The sequence below is a fragment of the Vombatus ursinus genome, unplaced genomic scaffold (assembly GCF_900497805.2).
Source record: "Vombatus ursinus unplaced genomic scaffold, bare-nosed wombat genome assembly UNPS02000749.1, whole genome shotgun sequence".
NCBI classification, from domain to species: domain Eukaryota; kingdom Metazoa; phylum Chordata; class Mammalia; order Diprotodontia; family Vombatidae; genus Vombatus; species Vombatus ursinus.
In genome coordinates, this window is record NW_020940527.1 from 20,484,491 (window position 1) to 20,509,968 (window position 25,478).

The 25,478-nt window shown below is 39.4% G+C and overlaps 1 protein-coding gene across 1 annotated transcript in view; it reads right to left on the reverse strand.

Moving 5' to 3' along the window:
* FRMPD2 (FERM and PDZ domain containing 2) overlaps positions 1-25,478 on the reverse strand; it is a 289,815-nt gene that overhangs the window by 253,944 nt on the left and 10,393 nt on the right. Inside the window, exons 2-6 of the mRNA XM_027857815.1 lie at positions 19,405-19,530; positions 17,516-17,673; positions 10,479-10,544; positions 7,451-7,636; positions 3,142-3,268 (exon numbers count right to left, since the gene is read on the reverse strand). Coding sequence (XP_027713616.1) covers positions 3,142-3,268; positions 7,451-7,636; positions 10,479-10,544; positions 17,516-17,673; positions 19,405-19,528 — 661 coding nt within the window. The 5' untranslated portion in view covers positions 19,529-19,530. The remainder of the gene's footprint in view (positions 1-3,141; positions 3,269-7,450; positions 7,637-10,478; positions 10,545-17,515; positions 17,674-19,404; positions 19,531-25,478) is intronic.

A 25,478-nucleotide genomic window follows, 5' to 3' on the forward strand; every position in this document is an offset into this window, starting at 1 on the left:
AGAAGGAGAAGGAGAAGGAGAAGGAGAAGGAGAAGGAGAAGGAGAAGGAGAAGGAGAAGGAGAAGGAGAAGGAGAAGGAGAAGGAGAAGGAGAAGGAGAAGGAGAAGGAGAAGTATAAGATATAGTAATCCAGGCAGGAGAAGATGAGAGCCTGAGCCAGAGTGATGGTCACACAAGTGGAGAAAAGGGGACAGATATAAGACATATGGATATCAACATATTTAAAAATATTGACCCTCCTCCCTTTTAAGACTTTCTTTATATTTTTGTTTTTATTTCTGATTCACTTGGTTGTCTCTTCCAGTTGGTTCTGAAATGGAAAAAAGTGCATTTATTAAACCTGAAATTGATACTAAAGCACAAGTGGTGCTAGTAACAGAAAGTTAAAGGAAGTATGAGATCTCACCCCATTCATGTAGTCCAGGAAGGCTGTCTGCATAAAGTGAATTGTGAACAGGGTCTTGATTTAAAGGAGGCCGGAGGCAGAGGTCCCAGGGGCCCTACCAGCCCTATGAATCAGCCCAGGTTCTGTCCAGTATCTAGTGTGCACTGTCAGTGTTCCAAATTGTATTAAGGGAATAAGTAATCCTATCTCCTGATTTCCTAGAACTGATTTCCCCCCTGGTGTTTGAATCTCTGCTGAATGTGTGGAGCTAACAGGTAATAATAATAATAACTCACATTTATCTAGCATTTTATAGCTGTTTCTGAAAGATTACCTCCATTGCCTGCTGTTTTTCTCAGGAATCTGAGGACTATTCACTATTTTGTGTTAATGGTTTTGAGGTGAGTGATGTTTCAATTCATTAGTGAATCAAATAAGCCCCCCTTTCAAAGAATAACAATCCAGAGCCATGGCCCTTGTTCACACACGGCTCAGTTTCTGAACTTACCTTTCATGCATACCCTACTGGGCAGAATCAAGGATGTTGTCTCAGAAACACAATTTGGGTCATTGCAATCCCCTGAAAGACGTATTCTCTGCTGACTGACAGTATTTCATCAGTCAAGAGGATCCTATGTTATCAACCAGAATATAAAAATATAGACCTTCATTATCCTAAAATTTTTGAAACATTCTCTTTGGCTCAGCAATGTGGAAAATTGTCCTGCAACCCTTCCTAACAAATGAGACCAATGTGAGTTTGGCCAAATTATAAAATATAAAAAGGATCTACCTTAATGCAATGGTACGTCACATCTGGTTCTAATTTTTCTAAGATTGGGGAAGGAAAGGAAAAGAAATAGAAAAGGAGGAGAAGGGGAATGAAGAAAAGGAGAAGAGCTAGAGAAGTACTCTTGTACCAAAAGAAACTTTGCTAAAAAACAAAAAGGCAGTAAAGGTCATTTTAAAAATATTTTCATTAAGTGGAAAAGTATTGAGTGAAAAATGAATTAAATCAGTAAAATTGCCACCACTTCTGGCTGCAACAAAAACTATGAATTTATTTCTCCTTTTAACTCATTGATCCTCCACTAATATGCTCCTATGGGTCCTTGTGGCATGGAGGGAACTCTGGGTTTTTGTGGGCTATGCTAGGAAATTACAACCTCTAGAAGGTCCCACAGACTTGAAAAAGCTTTGAGCATGGGCCTGGTGATGGTCATAGATCTATTGTCTGAGGATCAGCCTGGGAAAGCTGGGAAATCTTCACTGGAAGATTGATCACTAGGTAATTTTTTTTTTTTTTTTTGGCGAGGCAGCTGCGGTTAAGTGACTTGCCCAGGATTACACAGCTAGTAAGTATCAAGTGTCTGAGGCTGAATTTGGACTCAGGTCCTCCTGACTCCAGAGCCAGTGCTCTATCCACTGTACCACCTAGCTGCCCCACACTAGGTAATTTTTTAAGCTGCCACAATACCTGAAAAGTTGTTGTTGTTCAGTCATTTCTCAGTCTTATCTGACTCTTTGTAACCCCACTTGCAGTTTTCTTGGCAAAGATACTGGAGTAGTTTGCCATTTCCTTCTCCAGATCATTTTACAGATGAGGAAACTGAGGCAAACAGGGTCAAGTGACTTGCCCAAGGTCACACAGCTAGTAAGTGTCTGAAGTTGGATTTGAACTCAGTTCTTCCTGACTCCAGGAGTGGCAGTCTATCTACTGTGCCATCCAGCTGCCCTAATACCAGAAAAACTTCAACTAAAACTCAGGATTTTTGTCAGCCACAGTGCCTGCAACTGTGAATATACAGAACTTTGAGTTGTCACTCATTATTCACATAAAAGTGAGCCCTTCCTTCCTTCCTTCCTTTCTTCCTTCATTCCACGAGCATTGATAAAGTACCAACTACATACTTTAGAGGGAGACAAAATAGCCCCTTCCTTCAAGGAAATTACCTCTTACTAGGACAGGTGTTCTTAACCCAGGATCCATGAACTTGGTTTTTAAACTTATTGTAATAATTGTATTTCAATATAATTGGTTACTTTTGTACTCATATGTATTTTATTTTATGCATTTAAAAACATTATTCTGAAAAGGGGTCCATAAGCTATACCAATCAGCCAGAGGGTCCATCACACGGTAAAGGTTAAGAACCCCTGCTCTAGGGGAAAGCAACATGTATGCAGAAAAGTAAATGCAAAGTTCACATAATAATATCACAAAGGAGTTTCAGTGAGATGGGGCACTAACAAGGGGGTGGAATTAGTGAAGGACTCAAGTAGGAGGAGGTGGCCATAAGCTAAGTCTTTAATGGAACCAGAGGATCCAAGAGGCCTGGGTGAGGAAGGAGAGCACTCCAGACAGAGGAGGCAGAAACGGAGTTGGGAATGTAAAGTGCAGGCAGTAGATAAGAGGTAAATTTGTCTGGAATGTAGAATAAGTGTAGAAGAGGAATAGGCGACCAGCCTGAAAGTGACTTGTTTTGTACTTGGTCTTTTAAATTTAAAATTAATTTATTGTTCTGAATCCAGCTTTTCTCAGTGCTTGAAGAGGTCCTATTCCCCAATTCATTGGTGGAAAGGTCAGCCAATCTGCAAACTGGCCTGTACCTATAAATGACCCCAAAGATCACACACATGCATTTATGTGTTTCTTTCCTATCAAAAGAATGACATTGATTTTTACACATTATTGATAGGAAATGGAAATAGAAGCAATATGATGCTTTGATGTAAAAAATGCTCAAAAAATATACCTGGAGGCAGGGTCTTCTGGGTGGACAGCAGTGAGAGTTCACTTTTTTTCTGATGTAGTCTCCTCCTTATCATGCAACTTCTACTCTGCTGCACAAATTTGCTTTCTTCAACAACAATCTGCTCCATCTAGGATCAATTGCGTTGCAAATTAATGTTCACAGTTCAGAGACTGTAGCCTGAGCTGTCAAACTAAATTTGCACAAGTTTCTCTCTTCCTTGCATTAAGGACAGAACAATTAATGCCTTTAGCAAGGTTTACTTGCCTGATTTCTTAAACCAAAATGATTTAAAAATACACAAGTCTTCTAGGTAATTATCACTAATGTATTCCTTATAGAAGAGAAATTACATTTGTAATCAACCTTGTCTCTTGGTTCTTGATACTTAGTTTGACTTATTAGAAACAGATTAAATAACTGATGGAGAGTCCAGTGAGTTCCACATGTCATGCTCTTCATTTCTAGTCTAAACTGAAATAAGCATTGAGTGATGAGTGAGCAGAGATCCAAGGAAATCAGAGTATATTTTACCGTTCCACAAATAAAATTCCATAGGTCACAGAACTATCCATTGTGGGTCATATCAATACACTCAATGATTTTTTTATTACTTTATTTCAATTAAGGAGTCTGCTTTTTCCCTTTTGAGGCCAGGAAAATGTAAGAAATTAAGGAGGAGGGGGCAGCAAGGGTTCACAAAATCTTTTCTTCACACTTCTCAGCTCCTACTGCAGATTATCTAATCCCTAAGAATTGTCCTGGGGCAGCCATAGCCAAGTTCCCAGCTGCTATAAACCAATGGAAGCAAAGAATTTAGGAACTTCCACACTGAATCAGAGCCAAGGTCCTTCCAAGCTAGCAGAAACTAGATGACCATTAATCAAAGATCATAGGTTTAGAGTTGAAAATTAATTTAGTGGACATTCAGTCCAATCTCTTCATTTTATAGGTGAAGACCCTCGGTCCTAGAGAGGTTAAGTGATTTGTCCAAGGTCACACAGCCAATAGGTAACTGAGCTAGGCTACAAAGCCACATCTCTGACTTCAAATCCAGCCATTTTTCCACTATACCCATTGTAGAAAGAGGTCTCTATTTGGGTGTAGGTTGGACCTGATGACTTTCAAGGTACTTTCCAATTCTAGGATTCTGCAATTCTGTGGTTCCATGAGTTTGTCTCACTAAATGGCACCAAGAACCTACACTGTGGTGTAGAAGTATGTTAACTGCATTCCTTAACATCAACTTCAAAAGTTAGGGACATCCTCCCAAACACAGGTTCCCATTGTAAGTCATGGGATCATAGGATATATCTAGAGCTGGAAAGAACCTTTGAGAGCATCAAATCCAATTCCCACATTTTACAAATGAGAAAGCGAGTACCAGAAAGATTAAGTAACTTAACCAAGGTCACACAGGTTACAAGTGCCAGAAGTAGGATGTGAATCCAGGTCCTGTGACTCTAGAGCCAGTACTTCTTAATATCTGATTTTCAGTAAGTAGAAATGCTGGTATTGAATAAATGGTAAGTTAACTGGGGAGATCAGAGACTGAATTTGCTAAAATTATGCATCTCTGGGGAGAGTAAGATCTGAGAACTCCCACTTTGAGAATGGAGTAAAAGATTGTATTGATTTCCTTTGTACTCCTATGTATTTTATTTCATACATTTAAAAATGTTATTCTGAGAAGGAGTTCATAAACTACACTAGATTGCCAAAGGTCTCTATCACACAATAAAGGTTAAAAACTCCTGCTCCGGGGGAAGGCAACATGTATGCAAAAAAGTAAATGTGAAGTTCACATCAAATAAATACAAAGAAGTTTCAGTGAGATGGGACACTAACAAGGGGGTGGAATCAGTGAAGGCCTTGTATGGAAAGTGGCTGAGTTTTTAATGGAACCAGGGGATCCAAGAGGCATAGGTGCGGAAAGAGAGTCATTTTTGTATAGAGCCATTCTTCCTGAAATATTGGGGAATAGATGGAGAGATTCTCTTTGCTCCCAGGGAAAACCTTGGCTATTTGTTAGCCCTCTGAGAATGGGTTCAAGAGGTCATATAGGTATACTAAGTAATGATGGTCATTTAGGAATTTTTATATGATGCATGTCATGTGTGAGGCACATCATGGTGTGGTGAAGAGAGTGTTGGACTTGAAGCCAGAAAGATCTAGGGCTGAATCCCACCTCAGTCACTTAGAAGTCTCTTAGCCTCCCTCAGCCTCAGTTTCCTTATCTTTAAAATTAAGGGGTTGAGTTTGATGACTTCTAGAGACCCTCCCAATTCTAAATCTTGGATCCTAAGATCCTGGTCAATACAAATTCACATAATTCTGGATCTGAGAGAGTGCTGAGTGTATAACAGGGGAGTCCAGAGAGCATCACTGCACATGCCAAGCTTTTCTGTTCTCTTGATACAGGTATCCATCATTGCCACTAAAGAAAGAAGATACTAAATTTAATAAACTCTACTTCTTCTAACCCGCAAGTGCTGCTGTGTAAATATTAAACAGTAGATAAATTCAATCACAGAAGTAAAATCATTTCAGTAGAGAGTGAAGTATTTCTTCTCTTTGATAGAGAATTAAGTACTATGGAAATAAGAACTACAATATTTAGGAGCCTCTGATAAACAAAAACCAACTGTGCTGTGCCTCCTTCCTCTCAGTAGAGAGTGGGGGACTGTGGATGCAGAAAATAGGATTACATCATCAGAAACAATTCCCACATTGGTTGCTTTTGCCAAAATGTTTTTCTTTGATGCATTGAAGAGTTCAATAGGTACAGTGGGGATGGGAGGGAAGTAATGGGGATACATCTAAATGTGAAAACAAAAGACTCTAGAATCATAGATTTGAAGCTAGAAAATACATTAGAGGTTATTGAGACCAATGTCATTATTTTACAGATGAATAATCTGTATGATGAGTTCATAAAAATGACTTGCCTTGCAAGGGTCACACATATAGTATCTTAGATTGAATTTGAACCTAGATCTTCTCCCAGGTCTTTATATGCCATGTGACATATAAAACTTTTTAAAAAGCTGTGCTAATAGGGAGGCAAAACAGAGTTGAGGAAGATGAATGAAACCAGGAGTTAAGAAACATGGGGTTTAGCCAAGGCTCATAGAATCTCACCATTGGAAAGGACCTCAGGGTCCCTCCAGACCAATTCATCCCTAAATGAGAACCCTCTCTTCTATATCAGTCCTTCGTTGGAAGATATCCAGAGATGGGGAGCATACTTCCTAGTGAGGCAGCTCATTCCACTTTGCGGTCCTCTGTTAGAAAATTTTTCCTCACATCCAACCTAAACCTGCCTCTTTGCAATTTCCACTTCTTGTTCTTTCATCTATCCCCTCTAGAGCCAAGCAAAATCAAGATGATCCCTTTGTCACATTAGACTCCTTCAATTGCATGAAGACAATAATCATGGTCTCCACTAAAACTTACCTTCCACAGGCTAAACACCCCTTGATCCCTCAACAGGTCCCCCTGTGGCAAGCTCTGCAGTACTCTCATCACTTTGGACACCTTCTTTTCTACGCACTCCAGCTTACCATGTCCTCACTAAATTGTGGCACTCATAACCATACATGATATTCTAAATATGGTCAGACTAGAGTAGAGTTCAATAGGACCATCACCTCCCTAATTCCACACTCTCTGCCTCTTTTAATGCAATTGAAACCCAACTTGTGCTTTCTCAGCTACCAGAGCACATTGTTGACTCATTTCAGAGAGGAATTCCACTAAACCCCTCCAATCTTTTTCAGATGAACTGCTGACTAGCCACACCTGCCCCATCATGTACTTGTGAGTTGCTTTTTTTTAACCTAAATATAAACTGTTTCATTTATCCCTATTAAATTTCATCTTTTTAAAATCAACTTTCCAGACTGTCAAGATCATTTGGATCTGAATTGGCATCCAACATGTTAGCTTCCCCTCCCAACTTTGTGTATTCTGAAAATTTGCTAAGCATGTCATATCTGCCTTTTTCTGAGTCATTAATGAATATATTTAACAGTACTAGGCCAACAGAGATTCCAGCACTGGACACTTCATCCCAATAGTCATCAGTTCTGGTAAAGTAGTGTTTTTACATGTGACCATAGGTGGAACACTTCACCTTCTGTGCCTAATCTGTCAAACGAGGGATTGTATTATATAATCTCACTCTGACATTCTGTCTCCAGGGACTGCCATTTTATTAAATATCTTCCTTTATATAAATGAGTGTCTTCCAAAGCTCCAATGATGATTGGCCATTCCAGGAATATCAGGTTCCCCAAGGCTGAATACGAACCTCCGTGATGCTTCCCAGAACGAGGCTGACCAATCTCTTTATGGGGAGGTGTGTCAGAGATACAGCCACTTCTTTCTGATGGACACAGCAAGCCTCCCAGATGAGTGGAAGGGAAGCACGTTTCTGAGGCAGATCTTCACACATCATTAGCAAAATGGAAAGCAACGGCTCACTTAGTTGAAGAGGCTAAAGGAAAAATGCAACATGAAAAATCCTCAGAGAAGCTCTTGAATTAAATACCTTATCAAAGGTATATAGCAAGCAGGCTAATAAGAATTCATGCTCTTGTTTAGATGACAGCTGAAACGGGACTCTTCTCAGTAGTTTAAGAAGGGAAGTAAGATGCACAACTATAATAATTCAGAGGCTAGGAAGTCTTTCAAACATCAATTGCTTTGGATATATTGCTTTTTAATCTGGAATGCCCTTCACACACCAAGGACACAAAAGCTTTGCCTGGTCTACACATGAAATCAACAGCACAGACTTCAGGCTACATTAAAGAGTACTGAAATAAACATAAAGAAACATTTGCAGATGTGCCTTCTGACATGCTTCTGGGTAGTATCATCATCCAGAGCCAGGAGACATTAAGACTCTAGAAATGTTTGCCCAGATCTTTGTGATCAGGCAAAAAGATGGGAGCAAAACCCTCCACTGAGAATTCCACCTCTACATTACCATTTAAATTACATTCCAAGCTCCCTTCTGAGGATCTTATCAGTGAGCAGGATTTTTTCTCTGAAAGAAGCATTCTACGCAACAAGCAAGATTTACCAAAAGGTGCTTCTATGACTTCGTATTCCAGTCCTTCATATAAAGTAACACAGAAAGCAATAATTAAATCCACCATTAATAAGACTCCTTGCTCCTTCCCAACTGTAAGTTAGCATTTAAATCCTTGATTCTGGTCAATTACTGAAGCATTTATCAATAAAAGTCAATAGATTTCCTGGTAGGACCACCCCATGCAGAATGGTTAATCTAATTCAATCATTAAGATAACTGAAATCAGCAGACAGAAGGCAATCTGTATATTTCAACCTTCTTGACATCCATATTAGATTAATCATTGCTCAGCATCGAATCTCCAAATAGCTAAGTCAATTTCACATACTCTATGTGTATGTAAAAACTATTTTGGAACTGGTTCCAGATGACTGATTAGTTAGAAAACACTTCTTTCCTCTTGGTAGAGAAATGGTGAGCTTTGGATGTAAAATAGGACTAACTGGCAATCAAACTTGATCTGTTGGTCAGTTGGTCAGTTTTGCTTAAATGGAGGATTTTTTTAGGGAGAATATTAAGGATGTCTTAGCAGGGGGGAGTCATGAAGGAATGATTTGTAAACAAAAGCAAGATGTAATAATAAATTTTTTTAAAAATACCCTAGGAGAGTTCCAGAATTTGTATTAACCTCCAAACATGTAAATCATTTACCATTGTATTTAAATTTAGTAACAACACAATTGGGGTTCAAAGAGTCAATCGCTTCCATTTCTACTGCTGTGCTATGACTTACTAAAATGGTCAGTGCTATAAGGCTATTTCACACCCTTGTACATTGACAACAGCTGGCTCTTTCTCCCACAGAAAGAATGCTAATTGTGATCTAATAGAGAGCTTCTATTCTCCCTATGATTTCTTATTTCAAATAAGAATGAAGGAACCCTTTTGCCCCTTGGAAGGTGCAACCAGTCATAAATATCTCCCTTTAAGGAACTTTTTGTCTCTTTATTCCTCCAAAGGATGACCTATGGAGGTGGGCATAATCAGGCCTAGTTCTATGGATCAGATCTGCTAGTTGCTTACATTAACCAGATAATTAGCAAATCATTTATTAGGTTATGCAGACATGGCTGTCACATCATCTGAACTTTGTGATATAGTATCAGTTAGAAATGGAAAAAATGAATGGTAAAAATTTCATAAACACATTTATTAACTAAAGCCAGAAAATATCTACTGAGTCCTTAGTAAATGCATAGCATCATTTATATAATTTAATTAAACTGACATTTATTAAGCTTCTACTAGATATAAAGCATTGTGTTTTGTGCTGGGGATAAAAATCAATGAATCAGACATTTATTAAGTAACTACTATGTGCCAGGTACTGTACCAGAGATACAAAGACAAAATTAAACAGTCATAACCTTCCAGGAGCTTATATTCTAAGGGATAAAAATGGGGATAGGGAGAGAAGAGAAAATATGTACATACATAACAAAATAAATACAAATTGGGTTTCAAGTAGTTACATACAAGCTAAAGATGGAGGATAGTAGTTGGTAGATCAAGAAAGGTTTTCTGTAGAAGTGGTGCTTAAGCTGTATCTTGAATGAAATGAGGGATTCTATAAGAACATTGATAAAAAAACAGTTCCTGTCTTCAGTGAACCTAAAATCTTACAAAAGAAGGTGGCAGGAGACAACATGTAAACAAAAGTGCTGCAAAGAAAATAGAGGTGGGGAAGATCATTAACATCTGGGGGGATCAGAGGAAACTTCTTCAAGGAAGTTATACCTGAGCTTAACCTCAAAGGAAGATATGAATCCTGAGACACAGGTAAGGTGTGTATTTAACCACATAAACTTTTTATTTAAGAACCCTTGGCATTTCATGATCTTCATTACTAACCAGTAGATCTGTGAAATCTCTGGAGATGCACAGAGGAATACAGTGAAATCTTCAAATTCAGACCAAGGATAAGACTGGGACTCTAACTCACCCGTGTCAAAAGTCTATTTTCCAAGTTTCATCAGCCCGAGCCTCTCTTGCTGAAGAGCATCAGCCCTGAATTTTTGTCTCAGGTCATAACGATGCTATAGAATGATCTCATGAAAGAGGGCTCAGTACCATGGTTGTCACTTCATATTTGTTAGGGTGTTTGCTATGAAGCTGTATTTTCAGCTCAGAAAAATGCTTTAGACAGCTCTTTCCTCTCACGAGGCACTTTCAATCAATGCAAACAAATGCACTGGCAAAAAAGACCCTTAACAGGATTGTTATCACTACGATTGCAGACCTGGTTTGGAGGAACACGGAATTCTGCTGACCAGTACAGAGTCATTCCTAAGGAATAAACATGCACCTGTCAAAAAGAGAGACAGACGATCAGAATTCTGACATCAGTTGTATCACATTTAAGTTCCAGCTGGAACACAATGCTGTTTTCACTAGGGAAGCTTCATTTCGAAGCACAATAGGCTGGTGTATTAATATCATAGTTGACAAGATGTTTCATTTTAAGATCAATTAATCAACATTTATTAAGCATCTTCTATGTGCCAGGTACTGCACTAAGCATCTGGAAATACAAAAAGAGGGAAACAGACAATCCCTGCCCTCAAGGAGCTTACAATCTAATGGGGGAGAAAACATATAGACAAATTTATACAAAGCAAGTTATATACAGGATAAATAGGAAATAATTGACAGAGGGAAGTTACTACAATTAATAAGTGTTAAAGTCCTAGTTTCCAAGAATTAAATACAGTGAAAGGATAAAAGGAGAAAAGGCAATTGAACTACCCAGATGGGATAACAACAATAATAGATAACATTTAAGTAGTGCTGTTGGCACTAGTTTGCAAAGTGCTTCACATCTACCATCTCACTATATCTTCACAACCACCCTGTGAGGTTGGTTCTAACAGTATTATTAAACTTTTCCAGAAGAGGAAACTTTGGCTTGGAGAGATTAAAATATTTATCCATAATTGGATAGCTAGTGTCAGAGGTGGGATTCAAACCCAGATCTTGCTGACTCCAAAGGACCTGTGTATGATCAATCACAAAATCACAATATCTCAGTATTGGTATATCAGAGGCCCTCTAGTCCAACCCACAACTGAGAATAGTCTATTAGGAAATTAGGAAGGAAGGAAGAAAGGAAGGAAGGAAGGAAGGAAGGAAGGAAGGAAGGAAGGAAGGAAGGAAAGAAGGAAGGAAGGAAGGAGGGAAGGCAAAGAAAGAAAGAAAAAGAATCTATTAAGCACTTAAAATACATAGAATATGGAAACAAGACAACGTAAAAGAAGATGAAGAAAAGAGCATGTAAAAATAGTGGGAAGAATGCTTGCTTTCAGAATGAGCTAAGGTTGGTGAAGGAAAGGTAGATTTTGATTTGGTTTGGTTTAGCTATATTAAGCATGGAGGGTCATAAAAGGGATAGAGTAGCTGCTTAGGGTGAATGGGATGATAATAACAGACAGAGACAAAAAGCTACTAATTCTTACTTTGCTTGGGTTTTCTCTACTAAAGAGAAAGGCCCTTGCAATGGAATTGATAAAAAAAAAAAGGAGTTTACAGGGAGTTGGCACCCAAGGTGGGAAAAAGCAGGTAGTAAATGAGTACCTAATTGTCATTGATTAATTCAAGTCATCTGGCTCACATGAACTCTAAGCTCAGGTACTGAGAGAAGTGGCATATGTGATTTCTAAGCCACTGTCAAAATATATTTGAAAGACTGTGGAAAATAGAAAAGATATAAAATCGAAGGAGGGCAAATGTTGTACCAGTTTTCCAAAGAGAGAAGATAATAGTCTGCAAATTATAGGCCAGTAATCTTGTCTTCAATTGCTTAGTGATCATTAAAAAGATGGTTGGTGAACAACTAGAAAGGGAAACAGCAATCACAAAGTTTCATCTCTGCTTCCCCAAGAATAGAGAATGTAAACTAATTTTATTTCCTTTAGCAACAAGGTACCAGAATGATTAATCAGGGAAATGTTATAGCTATAGTCTACCAAAATGTTAATAAAATATTTGGAAAAGTTGCTCAGGAAACTCATGTGGAAGAGATAAGTGATGCGGACTTGATTGTATTACAATTGGGTGTATTCAGAACTGATTGAAAGGTCAGACCCAAAAAGCAGCCAGGGATGTGTTAGGAAGGGGAAATTTGCTTTGCCACACCCACTACCCCTCATCTCAGTTAATTACTACAGATGGGGTGCTATCAACATGATTACTCTCTAATTGAGTCAGAAGGGGCAACGTCAGCTTGGCTGGGCTGAAAATTAGCCATGTCCCCCTGAAGGTTCTAAATAAATAAGCCTAGGAGACAGTCAGAGTTTTAAAGTTGACAGTAGTTGAAGAAACAGCAGTAGGAGAAGAACCCAGCTCTTTGCCTTTTGGGGGATTTTCTCTCCTCTCCCACCAGCTGTGGTGTCAGGTAGCAGTGCTATTTGCCCTGAAGGAAACCCCCTCCCAGCAGTTGGAGAGTCAGCTTAAAAGGGTTCACAGAATTGTAGGGTCATAGACTTACAGCTCGAAGAAAACTTACAGGCAATATTTTCATTCTACAGCTGAGGAAACTGTGTCTCAGAGAAATTAAGTGGCTGGCTCAAACTTGTACAGCCAGTAAGTGTCCAAGGACTGACTTGAAGTCAAGTCTTCGAGACTCTAAGTTCAACATTCTTATCTACTACTCTCTACTGCCTCTGGTCAAGTCACAGTTGATGGAATGGAGGCGTGTGCTCCAGAAAGACATGGATACAGAAGAACAATCACTTAAGGCCAGGAACTGCTTCTAGGAATGGGACCTCTGGCAGCAGAGAAGAGAGCCATCTATGAACTCAAGAGAGAGCAAGCTTTGGAAGTCCAGAACTGAGCCAAAGAGAGAACTGCATAAAGAAAAGAAAAGAAAAAAAAAAGACTTAAAGGCCCCAGCAGTATTATGTTTCCTACATTTTTGCCTCACTAACATTTAACTTTATGAGCTTGAGCCTACTTTTTTTCATGGATTCTGCACAATTTTAGGAAAGTGTACCACAATTCTATCTGACGACACATTTTAGAGTTACTGCTCTTACTATTACATTTTAGTAAATGCTTTTGGTAAGAGATAGCTATGTTAATGGAAAGCACACTGGTAGAAACTTATGATTTTTTTTTTTTTAGCAGTAGCCACTCACTGAGTACCCTTAGAATCCTGTGAATAACAGTTACCATCTGGGGACCCAGTCCTTGAATCTGTGTACATGTTGGGAGGTGGTCACTGGAGGCGTGGGGGGCGGGGTTGGGGAGGTTAGACTACAAATGATTAAATGTCAACCTGACAGGTTGTCCCCAGTGGAGGGTCCCAGGGATCTGAGTTTGGCTTTGTGCTGCTTACTATTTTTACCAATGACAGAAAAAGGCATAAATGGCACACTTATTAAACTTGCAGATGTCACAAAGCCAAAAAGAATGGCTAACACATTGTATGTCAGCATCAAGAGCCAAATTCTGGGAGCTTGGAGCATTGGCTAAATCTATTAATAAGACATTCAAAAGGGATAACTGTAAACATCTTAAACTTAGATTAAAAATCAACTTCACAAGTATAAGGCAATATAGGCATTGCTAAATGCCAGTCAGTTTGAGGAAAAAAAATAAAAGATTGAGGGATTTTAGTGGGTTGTAAACTCGGTATGAGTCAACAATGTGATATGGCAGTCCCAAAAGCCATCTCTGACTTCTTGGAGAGGCAGTGTACCCAGAGTGAGGAGGACAATGGTCAAGTTGTATTCTACCTTGGTCAGACTACAATGGGAATTTTATGTTCATTTCTGGGCATTATATGTTAGCAAAAACATTGATAAAGTGGACAGTGACAGGGATTATTCCTCAAAATTATGGCATGTAAGGATTGTTGGAAGGAACAATTTAGCAGAAGAAGGGAAAATTTGGTTGGGAGTGGGGCAGGAGGAGGGATGATATGCCTTCAAGTATTTGAAAAGTTGATTTGTGCAAGAGGTAACAGATAATCTACTTGAGGTCAGAGAAAAGAATGAGGAATGAGCTATAGGTGGAAGTCACAAAGAAGCAAATTTATGAAGTTGGGAATCCTTTGTAACAATGAGAACTGTCAAAAATGGAAAGACCAGGATGCCTCTGGAGGAAGTGGGTTCCATGTCTCCAGAGGTCTTTAACCAAAGACTGGATGGCTCCTTGTCAATTGGAACATGGAGAGTTGTTGTTTGTGAGCCCCTCTACCTGCTATTCTAGGAAGGAGCACACTTTTCACTTTAAGCTTAAGTAACAATTACTTGGTTGTGGCATAAAGCCAAGCATATTGTACTCTACCCAGGCCACTACAAAATTCTCCATGCTCTGCAAATTTTCTGGAGGCAAGATGTCGAAGTCTTTGAGTGAATCTACTGGGCAATCCAGTTGAATCCTGGGTTCAGAATGGTCCCAAACAAAAGAGTTAGCATTACGAGCGGCATTCTCCATCCTGTGAGTTCAAGAGGAGAGCTACATAAACTGTGAGTCCCATCTTCTCATGCATTGATTACATTGATACAACTTAGTTGAAAGTAGCCCTGTCCCTAGAGCATTCTCTCCTTCATTATCTGCTCCAACTATGTCCTCACTCCAGCACTTTTCCACCTCTCTTTTAAATGACTGACTAATGCCAGACAGATGCGGTGATGTCAATGAAGGCAGATTATTCTTTCCGGGGGTGGGGGTGGGGAGAGGAAGCTGGGTGATACAATGAATAGAGTTTTGGACTTGGGGTCAGGAAGACTTCAAATCGGTCCCAAACACTTGGTAACTTTGACTCTGGGCAAGTCACTTAAACCCTCCCAGCCTCAGTTTCCTTGTATATAAAATGGAGGTAATAACAGCATCTACCTCACAAGGTGAGGTATTGTGAAGATGAAATGAGTTAACATATATATAAAACACTTTATAAACATTAAAATGCTATATAAATGCTAGTTATTATTATTATATTATCTCCAGGATTCATTCCAACTCCAGGTACTTTAGTCTTAAGCTTCCCTGCCAAGTAATTAATGATTTACAAGCACAGACTTAAACAGACTAGGGACCTTCAAGATTTAATTAAAGGAATCATTTTCTAAAGCCAGGTCTCTTTTTTTTAATATAAAGATAATATAGATCCTAATTTACCTATCTCCTAAGTTGAGATTTCCATATACCAGATCTCTTACATTTATACACTTCTGAACTGCTGAAGAGGTAGTTCTACAGGGCTCAAAGAAAAGTCTTGCATTAAACAGTTCCCCGGAGCCCTGAGAGCTGCAGGGAAAATGTCTGCCACTGGCTCTAGGTGGGAAAGATGTCAATAAAAAGGGCAAATAAAACTTCTTCCAGTCATGTCCATTTCTGCTCCTCACCCAGTAGGGCTCACAGGAATTCACTAGTCCATGTTCACAAGAAAGGAGGATTCCCCATAAGGATCTGCACACAGCACTGTGGAAGGCACTGTCACCCATGAAAAGACACAAGAGATCCAGAGAATAAGCCTCTAAAAAGACTCAGGGACATGAACCCACTGAGCATCCTTTATCTTAAAAAGCAAACAGTTGTGTTCTGCTCAGCTGCAGGTGTTTGTACAGATGCATGGAGGGGGGACAGAGAGGGAAACTCTAAAGAGAATGTAGCACTACCACATGCCCAGGGGCGAGAGGGTCAGCAGAGCCAGATGGCTGCCATGCATGCAGCATGTTTTCATTGAATCATTTGGAAATAGGACCTTGTTTTTGTCTTTGTTTTCCAATTTAGGATCATAGAGCTAGAAGGAAGCTCAGAGACCATTCAGTCCAATCTTCTTATTTTATGGATGAGGAGACTAAAGATCAGGGAAGTTAAGGGACTTGTTCAAAGTCACATACATGAGGTTAGAGGCAGAATATAACCCAAGTTCTCTGAATGCACTGTTTTCACTATCACATGCTGCCCCCAGTTCTTCATTTGACAATAAGCATAAGACTTCTGCAACATAGTCTCCAAGATGGCTAGATCTAAAAAGAATTGAAAAGGAATTATTATTTATACTTAAAAGGAATAGCAAGTTGTACATAACAGATTTGCAGTTTCACATGTAATCATCTTTTTTATTATACTTTGTTACAGAAATGCTTGTTTTATTGCAAAAATTAAAAATAAAATAAATAAAATTTTTAAAAGATGACCACATCTTATCTCTGTATTTAAAAATTTTTAAATGTTAGAAAAAAAATTTTAATTAGTAATAGTAAATTATTGTTCATTTAGAGTAGAGATTCTAAATCTGGGGTCCATGAACATACATATACATGTGTTTGTACATATACATGCATATGTATACACACATACATATGTATGTGTGTTGCATATATTTGTGTATGTATATGCATGTATATGCATTGTGTGTATGTGTGTGCATTTGCATGTGCATATATTTAATGATACACATACTTATGTGTTGATAACTATTTCAGTAAATCTAATTTCCTTTGTAATTCTATTTATTTTATTCTTTTAAAACACTATTGTGAGAAAGAGTCCGTAGGCTTTACCAGAATGCCAAAGAGGCCCATGACATAGAAGAGGTTAAGATCTTCTGATAAGTGTACTGATCTCTGTCTCCCTTCCTTCTCTATGCCATACCTGGATAAGGCCAGGGATCTCACCCCAAGGTTGTAGCAGCTTGGTTTCCATGGTGCTGACCTAAACCTTCGAACACTTTGGGGAATGGGTAAGAGGTTTTATCCAGGACATTCCTGAACAGGTGCAGCAGGAAGATAGGAAGGAGGAGAAGGTGAGAGAAAACTTTAATGGCAGCAAGCAGAGCTCAGTGACTAGACATACCTCTGCACTAAAAGGGCCAGAAGAAGGAGCCGTGTCTGGAATGGGTGTCAGGAGAAAGCTACAATCACAACCAAGCCCAAGGAGGCCACCCAGAAGGTCCAAGTCTAGGCTTCTGGAATAAAGGGTCTGGGATTGAGTAAGAAACAGTATACTGAACTGGGCAAAGAGCTTTTTTTTTTTAACTTGTCATGCCATTCTGTGGACACATGAGAGTTTCTTAAATCCTACCCCATAGGACCAGTCCCACCCTCGAGCTCCCCTGATTTCCCTTTCCTACAAAGCTCCCATCTCTGCTTCTCCATCCTATTCAGTGGTAAAGAGGAAAACTGTGCCAACCGAAATGTTCACATAACTAAAGGTAATAAGTTAATGAGTTTGGATTATGTCATCTGTGCATGGACTTCACCCAATAAATTCCATGTCCCACGGTTCGGGTTAGAAGGGAAGGTTAGAAGCATGAATAAAAGGTCTTACCTTTGATATTTCAATTTGCAGATTTTGACCCTGTCCTTGAAGTATTTCTGGGGCCTTAAAGGGAGTGGCCTCTATAAAGGAAACATTGTCCTGGAAGGAAAGGCTTCCTGTCGCATGCAAAAGTGTCGACCAAGGGCAGACTATGTAATTAGAGGAACCTGAAACCCAAGTGTAAGAACAAAGCATGCTCAGTCTTCAGAGCAGCTTAGGATTCTAGTCTTAAACCATATGACCAGGTGACAACTCATAACAGAACAGATCTAATGCAGTCAGAACCTCTTTAGAGGCTGTTGTCTTCAATAGATATGATGGTCCCAAAAGTTGACAGGTAACTGATGATCACATTCTCTCTAATCTGGATTAAAACCTAAAAGACTCATATTTAATGGTGTGAGCTAGACAGGAGGTAGTTTATAATCTCTTTGTATCTCTGTAGGATTCTGGTTAGAGTCACAGAAAATGGACATATCTATAATCCAGCACTATGGAACTATTTCCCACTATTTGCCTAAAGCCTTAGAGATTCAGAAACAACTGGCCAAAAACCACATGACTGGAAAATATTGCCATGTATATGAGGAGTCTAGATTTGTGATTTCATAAGTGTGATGACCTCCCAATAAAGAAACTCCCTCTATAGCAACTGATATATAACTTATAGTCTTTTGCAGAAATGTATTGGTATATTTTATTTTATATAATCTTCACTCTCCCTCCCCTCCCTCTCCCAGAAAGCCAGTCTTTTTTTAGGTTATACATGTACAAGCATGTTCAACACATTTCCACATTAGTCATGTTGTGAAAGAAGAAACAGAACAAAAGGGAAAAGCCACAAAAAATAAAAACAAAAGAATAAATATGCTTTGATCTGCATTCAGACAGTTCTTTCTCTGGATGTAGATAGCATTTTTCATCATGAGTCTTTTGGAGATCCTTGTATTGCTGAGAAGAGCTAAGACTATCACAGTTGATCATCTAACAATGTTGCTGTCACTGTGTACACTGTTGTGGTTCTACTCACTTCACTCAGCATCAATTCATCTAAGTCTTTCCAGGTTTTTCTGAAATCTGCCTGCTCATCATTTCTTACAGCACAATAGTATTCCATTACATTCATATACCACAACTTGTTCAGCCATTCCCCAATTAATGGGCATCCCCTCAATTTCCAACCCTTTGACACCACAAAAAGAGCTGCTATAAATATTTTTGTACGGGTCCTTTTTCCTTTTTTTATGAAAGCCATCCCTTTAATATATATATATATATATATTTAAAAGCGTTCAGCAAAACTAAGACATTACTCAAGTTTAATGTTATATCTAATGTTCTACATCTATAATCTAACCCCTATTTATGGAAGGAAGGGGACAGAGTGTGAATTTTTCTCATTTCTCTTCTTTGGAGCTAAGATTGATTGTTATAATTTCCCAGCATCCAGTTTTGACTTTTTGTTATGTCACTGAGAACACTTTATGTTAGGTCACTGAGAAGCTCAAATGATTTGTTCAATAACTTGGTCATACAATTAGTATGTGCCAGAGGTGGGATCTGAGCTCTTCTAACCATTAAGTAATGCTGGCTCTCATTACATAAGAATATCTCACATTTATGGCACTTTTTATATTTACAAAGAGGTTTTGCATGCATATCATTTCATTTGATCTTCAAAACATCCCTGAGGAAAGTAGTGAAAATATTATTATCCCCATTTTGGAGACGATTGAACTCAGGCTCAGAGAGATTGACTGACTTTCCAAAAGTCACATGCCTAATAAATGGCAGAGTCAGGGCTTCTGACTTCAAGTTCAGTGGACCTTCCACTCAACCACATTTTTTAATGCTTTAAATTGCTATGGATTTCATAATACAAAATGTGATCATCTTACCCTTGTTAAGATCTTCAAGAATCTGTTCAGTGGCCAGAAACAAGAGAGACCACATTTCTTCCTCAGATAAAGCTTCTCCTTTCACCTGTAAGATGCTTGCAAGAGTCACCGATGACTGGCTCATGTCTATGAAAAGAGAAAAGAAAATTCTCATTCCCCTTGCCACTTATACCTCAGATCTGAACCCACCATAATCTAAACCAGGATGAATTGGCATTTTGCTGGTGGTGAAGAACACTGGGCTCCAGGAAAAGGCCATAAGAAATTTCACATTTTTCCAATGAAAGGAGGTGCTAAAGGTGCCATCATAGCTATGCCACCTCAGCATTGGCAGAAACATCATTGCACTCTCCAGGTGTGATGGCCATATCTGTTACCTTCCCATTGCTCAGCTGCACTATGGTGCCAGAATGGTCTTAATTATATTGGAGGAATATTAGGGAAGATATTGAGGAAGCTATATTAGGAGAGTATTAGGGAAGGCTTCATAAGGAAGATAACATTCAATGTGGGCCTGAAAGAATGGGTAGGAATTAGATATTTAGGGCATGTGTGAAGGGCATTCCAGGGACAGAGAACATTATGAGGGAGACTCAAGGTTGGAAAACATGGATCATGTTCAGGAAAAGTTAAGTACTTCAATTTGCCTAGAGCATAGGTGGCTGAAACAGACAAGTGGGAAGTAGACTTGAAGCCATCAAAGGACTTACATCCTACTGTTGGGTTAAAATTTATGTACATATAAATGTAATGTAAGATAATTTGAGGAAGGAGAAGGCATCAGCAACATAGGGGAAACATCATGGAAGGTATAATCCTAAATGTAGTTAGTGTACAATACTGCCCCGAATTTCCTGGGGTACCTCTCCAGGCAGGCCAGTACTCTCCCAAAGAGGTCCATACTCCCAAATTATTCCTTCTTTCTCCTGCCACCTTATTAAAACTACAATTTCCAAAAATCTTGAGTAGATGTGAGGCGTTCTGATTGCCCTATTCAGCTAATTCACAGTAAGATGTGAATGACTCTTAAGATTGCCCTTTCTTTCTTTCTTTCTTTCTTTCTTTCTTTCTTTCTTTCTTCCTTTCTTTCTTTCTTTCTTTCTTTCTTTCTTTCTTTCTTTCTTTCTTGTTTAGAAGGAAGCTTGTTAACCTCAAAGGCTTTCCTTGGTGTATCTCTGTCCTCAGCTCCTCTCCACAATTAACTCCCTATCCCCACGGATGCCCTTCAAACCTGTCCCTTAAATTCTAGGGTCGTTAAGGTAACCAATGGGACTTCCTTCTAATTCAGGAAATTCTTCCTATCTGGAAGCAGGGAAGGGTGGGGTAAGGTTACTTATCACAAATTAGTAAGTAGGAGCCTTTTCTTCTCCATAGAAGAAAGGGATTTGGGGCATCATTCTTTTACTATTGGCAAGTGATTTCAATTTAGTATCACAGACTTAGAACTGGAAGGGATCTCAGAGGTTACCCAACTGAACCCCATCCTTGGACAAATGAGGAAACTGGATCTGAGCAGCTTGCCCAGGATCACACAGCTAAGTAATTGATAAGAGCTAATTCTAACCCACACCTTCTGATTCTAAACCCAATGCCATTTCCACTGTTCAATGTACCTAGATAGTATTTCAGTTCATCTGTAGCTCCTGCAACATGGTTGCATTCAAAGTCAATAATAGCTTTAAAAAAATATTATCTAGAATCTGCCTGTAAAACTAGCAAAACATAATAATTAGTCTCTGTGGTTTGGGAAAATAAAGTTATCACAACAGCAAGCATTAAGAATAATAAAATTGATGAGCTAAGAGTTCTGCAGTCTTTTTATTCTTGTCCTCAAAGAATTTCCTTAAATAAATTTGGCATTTTATCTCCCTCCCCCACCCCAAATAAAAATAAAAACCTAAGCTGCCTCATACTAATCTCCAAGCAGAAGAAATGTTCAGTTGTTAAGTCATAGGACAGAAAGCCAGACTTCCATGGAGTCTGTGCTAATCCAGCTCTGTCAGTGATCTCTCTTCCACAGCCAGGGGCTTAAACTGGAGACAGGGCTGAGTGTCCCAGAGTCCCTCTGAAATCCATGAATTCTAATCCCAGCTCTGTCACCAGCAGCTGGACTGCCTTGATCCAAGTCTGTGGCCTCCTAATCCTGCACTGACCTCCTCCCTCAGGTCAAGAGGATGAAATCTGGCACTTATCAGAACCCCAGGCATGTAAACCCAGAGAGCCTGCATCTCAGTTTCCTTAATAAAATCTTCCTCCTTGGGGTGATGTTATCTAGTCATTGAATAATCAAGGTATCAGGTTTAAATTTCCCCCAGGGCAAAGACTGTGTTTCTTCTGTAATTCTGTGAACATTTGTGTTGTATATCTTCCCCAACCAGCTCAAAAATATTTACATAAATATTTATTGATGCTTACTACTTTACAGCATTTGGAAAGTTCTCATCTCCAAGCAATTTAAAGCACTCCAAGGTTTTATTTTATTTTGCTTTTTCCTAGCAATGCTTGGAATATACCTCAAAGGTACTATATGGAAACCAAGACACCAAGAGATAAAGAAATTTGCTCCAGGCTCATGCTGAGAGTAAGAGAGATGGCCAAAATTAGAAACCAGGTCCTTATCACTCCCAATTGATTGCTTATTTCTTTTCCTTTATTCCTAACATATTGGAGCAGTTAATTTTTTGCTGTAAGTATGTCCTGAGTGGTCTAGGACAAGTCATTAACTACTCTAAACCTCAGTATCCTCATTTATAAAATGAAGTTTGACTAGATGGCCTCCTATCTCCCATCTGGGGCAGCTAGGTGTACAGTGGATAGAGCACTGGTCTTGGAGCACACATCTTCATGAGTTCAAATCTGGCCTCAGACACTTAGTAGCTGTGTGACCCTGGGCAAGTCACTTAACCCTGTTTGCCTTAGTTTCCTTATCTGTAAAATGAGCTGGAGAAGGAAATGGCAAACCACTCCAGTATCTCTACCAAGAAAACCCTCCAAAAAGGTCACAAAGAGTCAGACAAGATAGAAAAGGCTAAACAACAATAAGCTCCACCTAGTTCTAGGTCTATGAGCCTATAATCTCATTTAAATTAGTCATAGTCATGATTCAAAGAGTCTTTAGAGTGGAAGGGATTTACCGAGCCATCTAATTCAACCTCCTCCTATACCACCCCCCCACCCAAGTCAACAAAGCAGGAAGCCCTTCTATTCACTTATGGATAGTCATGGAGTACCTAACTAGAGTGACTTTGCCCTGTGACTTTGGTCAAGGCATAACACCTCTCTGGGCCTCAGCTTCTTCATCTGAAAAATGAAGGAAAGTCTTTATGTAGGAGGAGGCAGCAAAGCCTTGCTTTGAAGTTCCCTTCCAGTTTTAGCAACAGATGATTCTATGAAAGTGAAAAAGCCTTGGCCAAGATAATTGGAGGGGGAGGGGTCAATAAACTCTTACTCAATTTAGACATCTGTATTACTAGTCCCATTGCATGGGGGGGTGGAGAAAGAGAGAGAGACAGAGACAGAGAGAGACAGAGGAACAGAGAGAGAGAGAGAGAGAGAGATACAATTTCATTGAAATTTAAAGCTAGAAGGAACTTCTAGAAATCGTCTTCCAACAGAGACCTTGAGATGTAAGATAATTTGTCCAAAGTCACACGGCAGGTTAATGGAAGAGACGAGACTTTAACTAAAATACCAAGCCTGTTAGCATCCTATTACGTTAATGGCTTAAATGGTTACTCAACTAAAAGGTAATTAAATTATAACCACGATTGATCAGCAGGAGATCTCTGGGCAGATCATTCAGAGTTTTTTGTTTTGTTTTGTTTTTAATAATCTTATTTCTTCATAACCTATACTAGAGAGTAGACCAACGAATGAAGTAAGATATTAGCAAACTGGTTCTTTTTGGGAAAACATGAAGAGAATCTTTTATCAGTGAGTTCTGTGGCAGTGGTAGAAGTGAAGGCAGCATGATGTAGGAAACAGGGCTGGACCTAGAGTTAGAAAGAGCTGAGTTCAAATCTTACCTCTGCCACTTGCTACCTATGTAAACCATAGACAAGTCTTAGCCTCTCTGAGCCTCACTTTTCTCATCTGTAAATGGGAGATAGTATGTGTAAGTGCATGCCTCAGACAGTTTTTGTGTCTCAGATTAAATATGTAAAGGAAGCATTATATAAATATCAACTTATTATACTTATCCCAACAACAAGAAAATATTTGGGCAGTCTGGCAAAGATACAGCTTGCTGGACTTGGATTGGAAAGATCTATTGGGGTGGAGAACCTGCGGCCTCAAGGCCACACGTGGCCCTCTAGGTCCTCAGGCGTGGCCCTTTGACTAAAACCAAACTTCACAGAACAAATCCTTTTATTGTAAAGGTTGTATTTAGTCAGGCTGCAGGTTCCTCACCCTTGATCTAGGTCCAACTATGCCTCTGACACTTAGGATCTAAGTGACTCTGGGTAAGTCATTTAAACTTTTATGTACCTTAGTCAACTCCCCAGGACTCAATTGCTGAGGACTAGTCCCATGTTGGTGGAGGGAGTTCTCATTTTGACTAAGTTAAAGTTGGTTCTCTGTTGGCGGAAGGAGTTTTATTCCTGGGAGTTCCCTCTACTAATAAAATGCACACAGTGAAAACCAGCATTTGCATTGATTATTGGAACAATATATAAATCTCATCCCAGTGATAATAAAAACCATGTTCTCAATCTGCTCACACAGCGAATCCATGAACATGTAAGGCACTTATTAAGTTGCTAATTGGAAGCTAGAGACTCTTAAAAGAAACCATCTTAATGAAAGATGGATATCCCCATCCACTGGAAACCATGGCTATCTGGCAATGATGGTAATGGCTATCTGATCCTGATATGATAAGGAGACCCTGATGGCAGTGGATAGAGCACCAGGCCCGGGTCAAGAGGACTCAACTTCTTGAGTTCAAATCTGAACTCAGACATTTAACTAGCTGTGTGACCCTAGGCAAGTCACTTAACCCTGCTTGCCTCAGTTTCCTCATCTGTAAAATGAGCTGGAGAAGGAAACGGCAAACAACTCCAGTCTCTTTGCCAAGAAAACTCCAAATGGGGCCACAAAGAGTCAGACATGACTGAAAAAATGACTGAACAACAACAACAGAAATGCAGAAATCTGCCTTCTAGCACTAACTCTAGCACAACTCAGGTGTGGGGGATCTGAGCAGATCACTTCCCATGCCCAGGCCGGATGACCTCAAAAGTCCTGTCCAACTCCAAATGTTTACGTCCACCTTGGCATTTTGTTTGTGCATTATCTTCAAAACCCAAAAAGCCGGCTGCTAAGAACACTGGTTTAGAAAGCTAGAAGGAACAGCTTCCTCCTCTTCACAGACTGACTCTGCTTGTACAGGAAACCGTATAATGAATTAGAGGATTGCTAAAGAGAGTGACTGAAGCCGCTGCAAGTGTCCCCATTCTATTAGTCTCTCCACCAGCCTAAAGCTTTCATTTTCACCATCTTCATCAGGAACAATACTTTGTATCATTTGCACGCAGCATCACCGCTGCAATGTCAGACAACTGCATGAGCTGGCATTATGAAGGGCAGAGAAAAGGAGGCCTCCTTACGTAGAATTGGGATGGTGCTGCTTTTCAGTGTCTAGAAATGAGAATTAAAAGAGCTGGTATTTATTTTCCACTTTAGTACTGAGTGGCTGTTACCCTAGGAAAGGCATAGGACGTCACTACCTCATTTTTACCAATTTAAAAAATGGGTGCAACACAGAGTATCATAAGCTCCTACCTTCCTGCTAGGGATAAAGAGTTCAAAGGATCAGAGATGGATAGTTGGAAGGGACTTTGAAGGCCATTTAGTCAATGCCCTTCATTTTACAGGAACTCAGGCCAAGAGAACATGAAAGACTTATGCCAGATCACCCAGCTAGTGTCTGTATTGGGCTTTGAACTCTTGTCTTTCCAGAGCAATAGAGCCCATCACTCTATTCACTGGGCCGTGCTGCCTCTCAAATATCTATGGAGCTCTTCATTCCAAAGGTGCTATGAACAGCTTATTTTCAACCTCCAGGAAGTGCT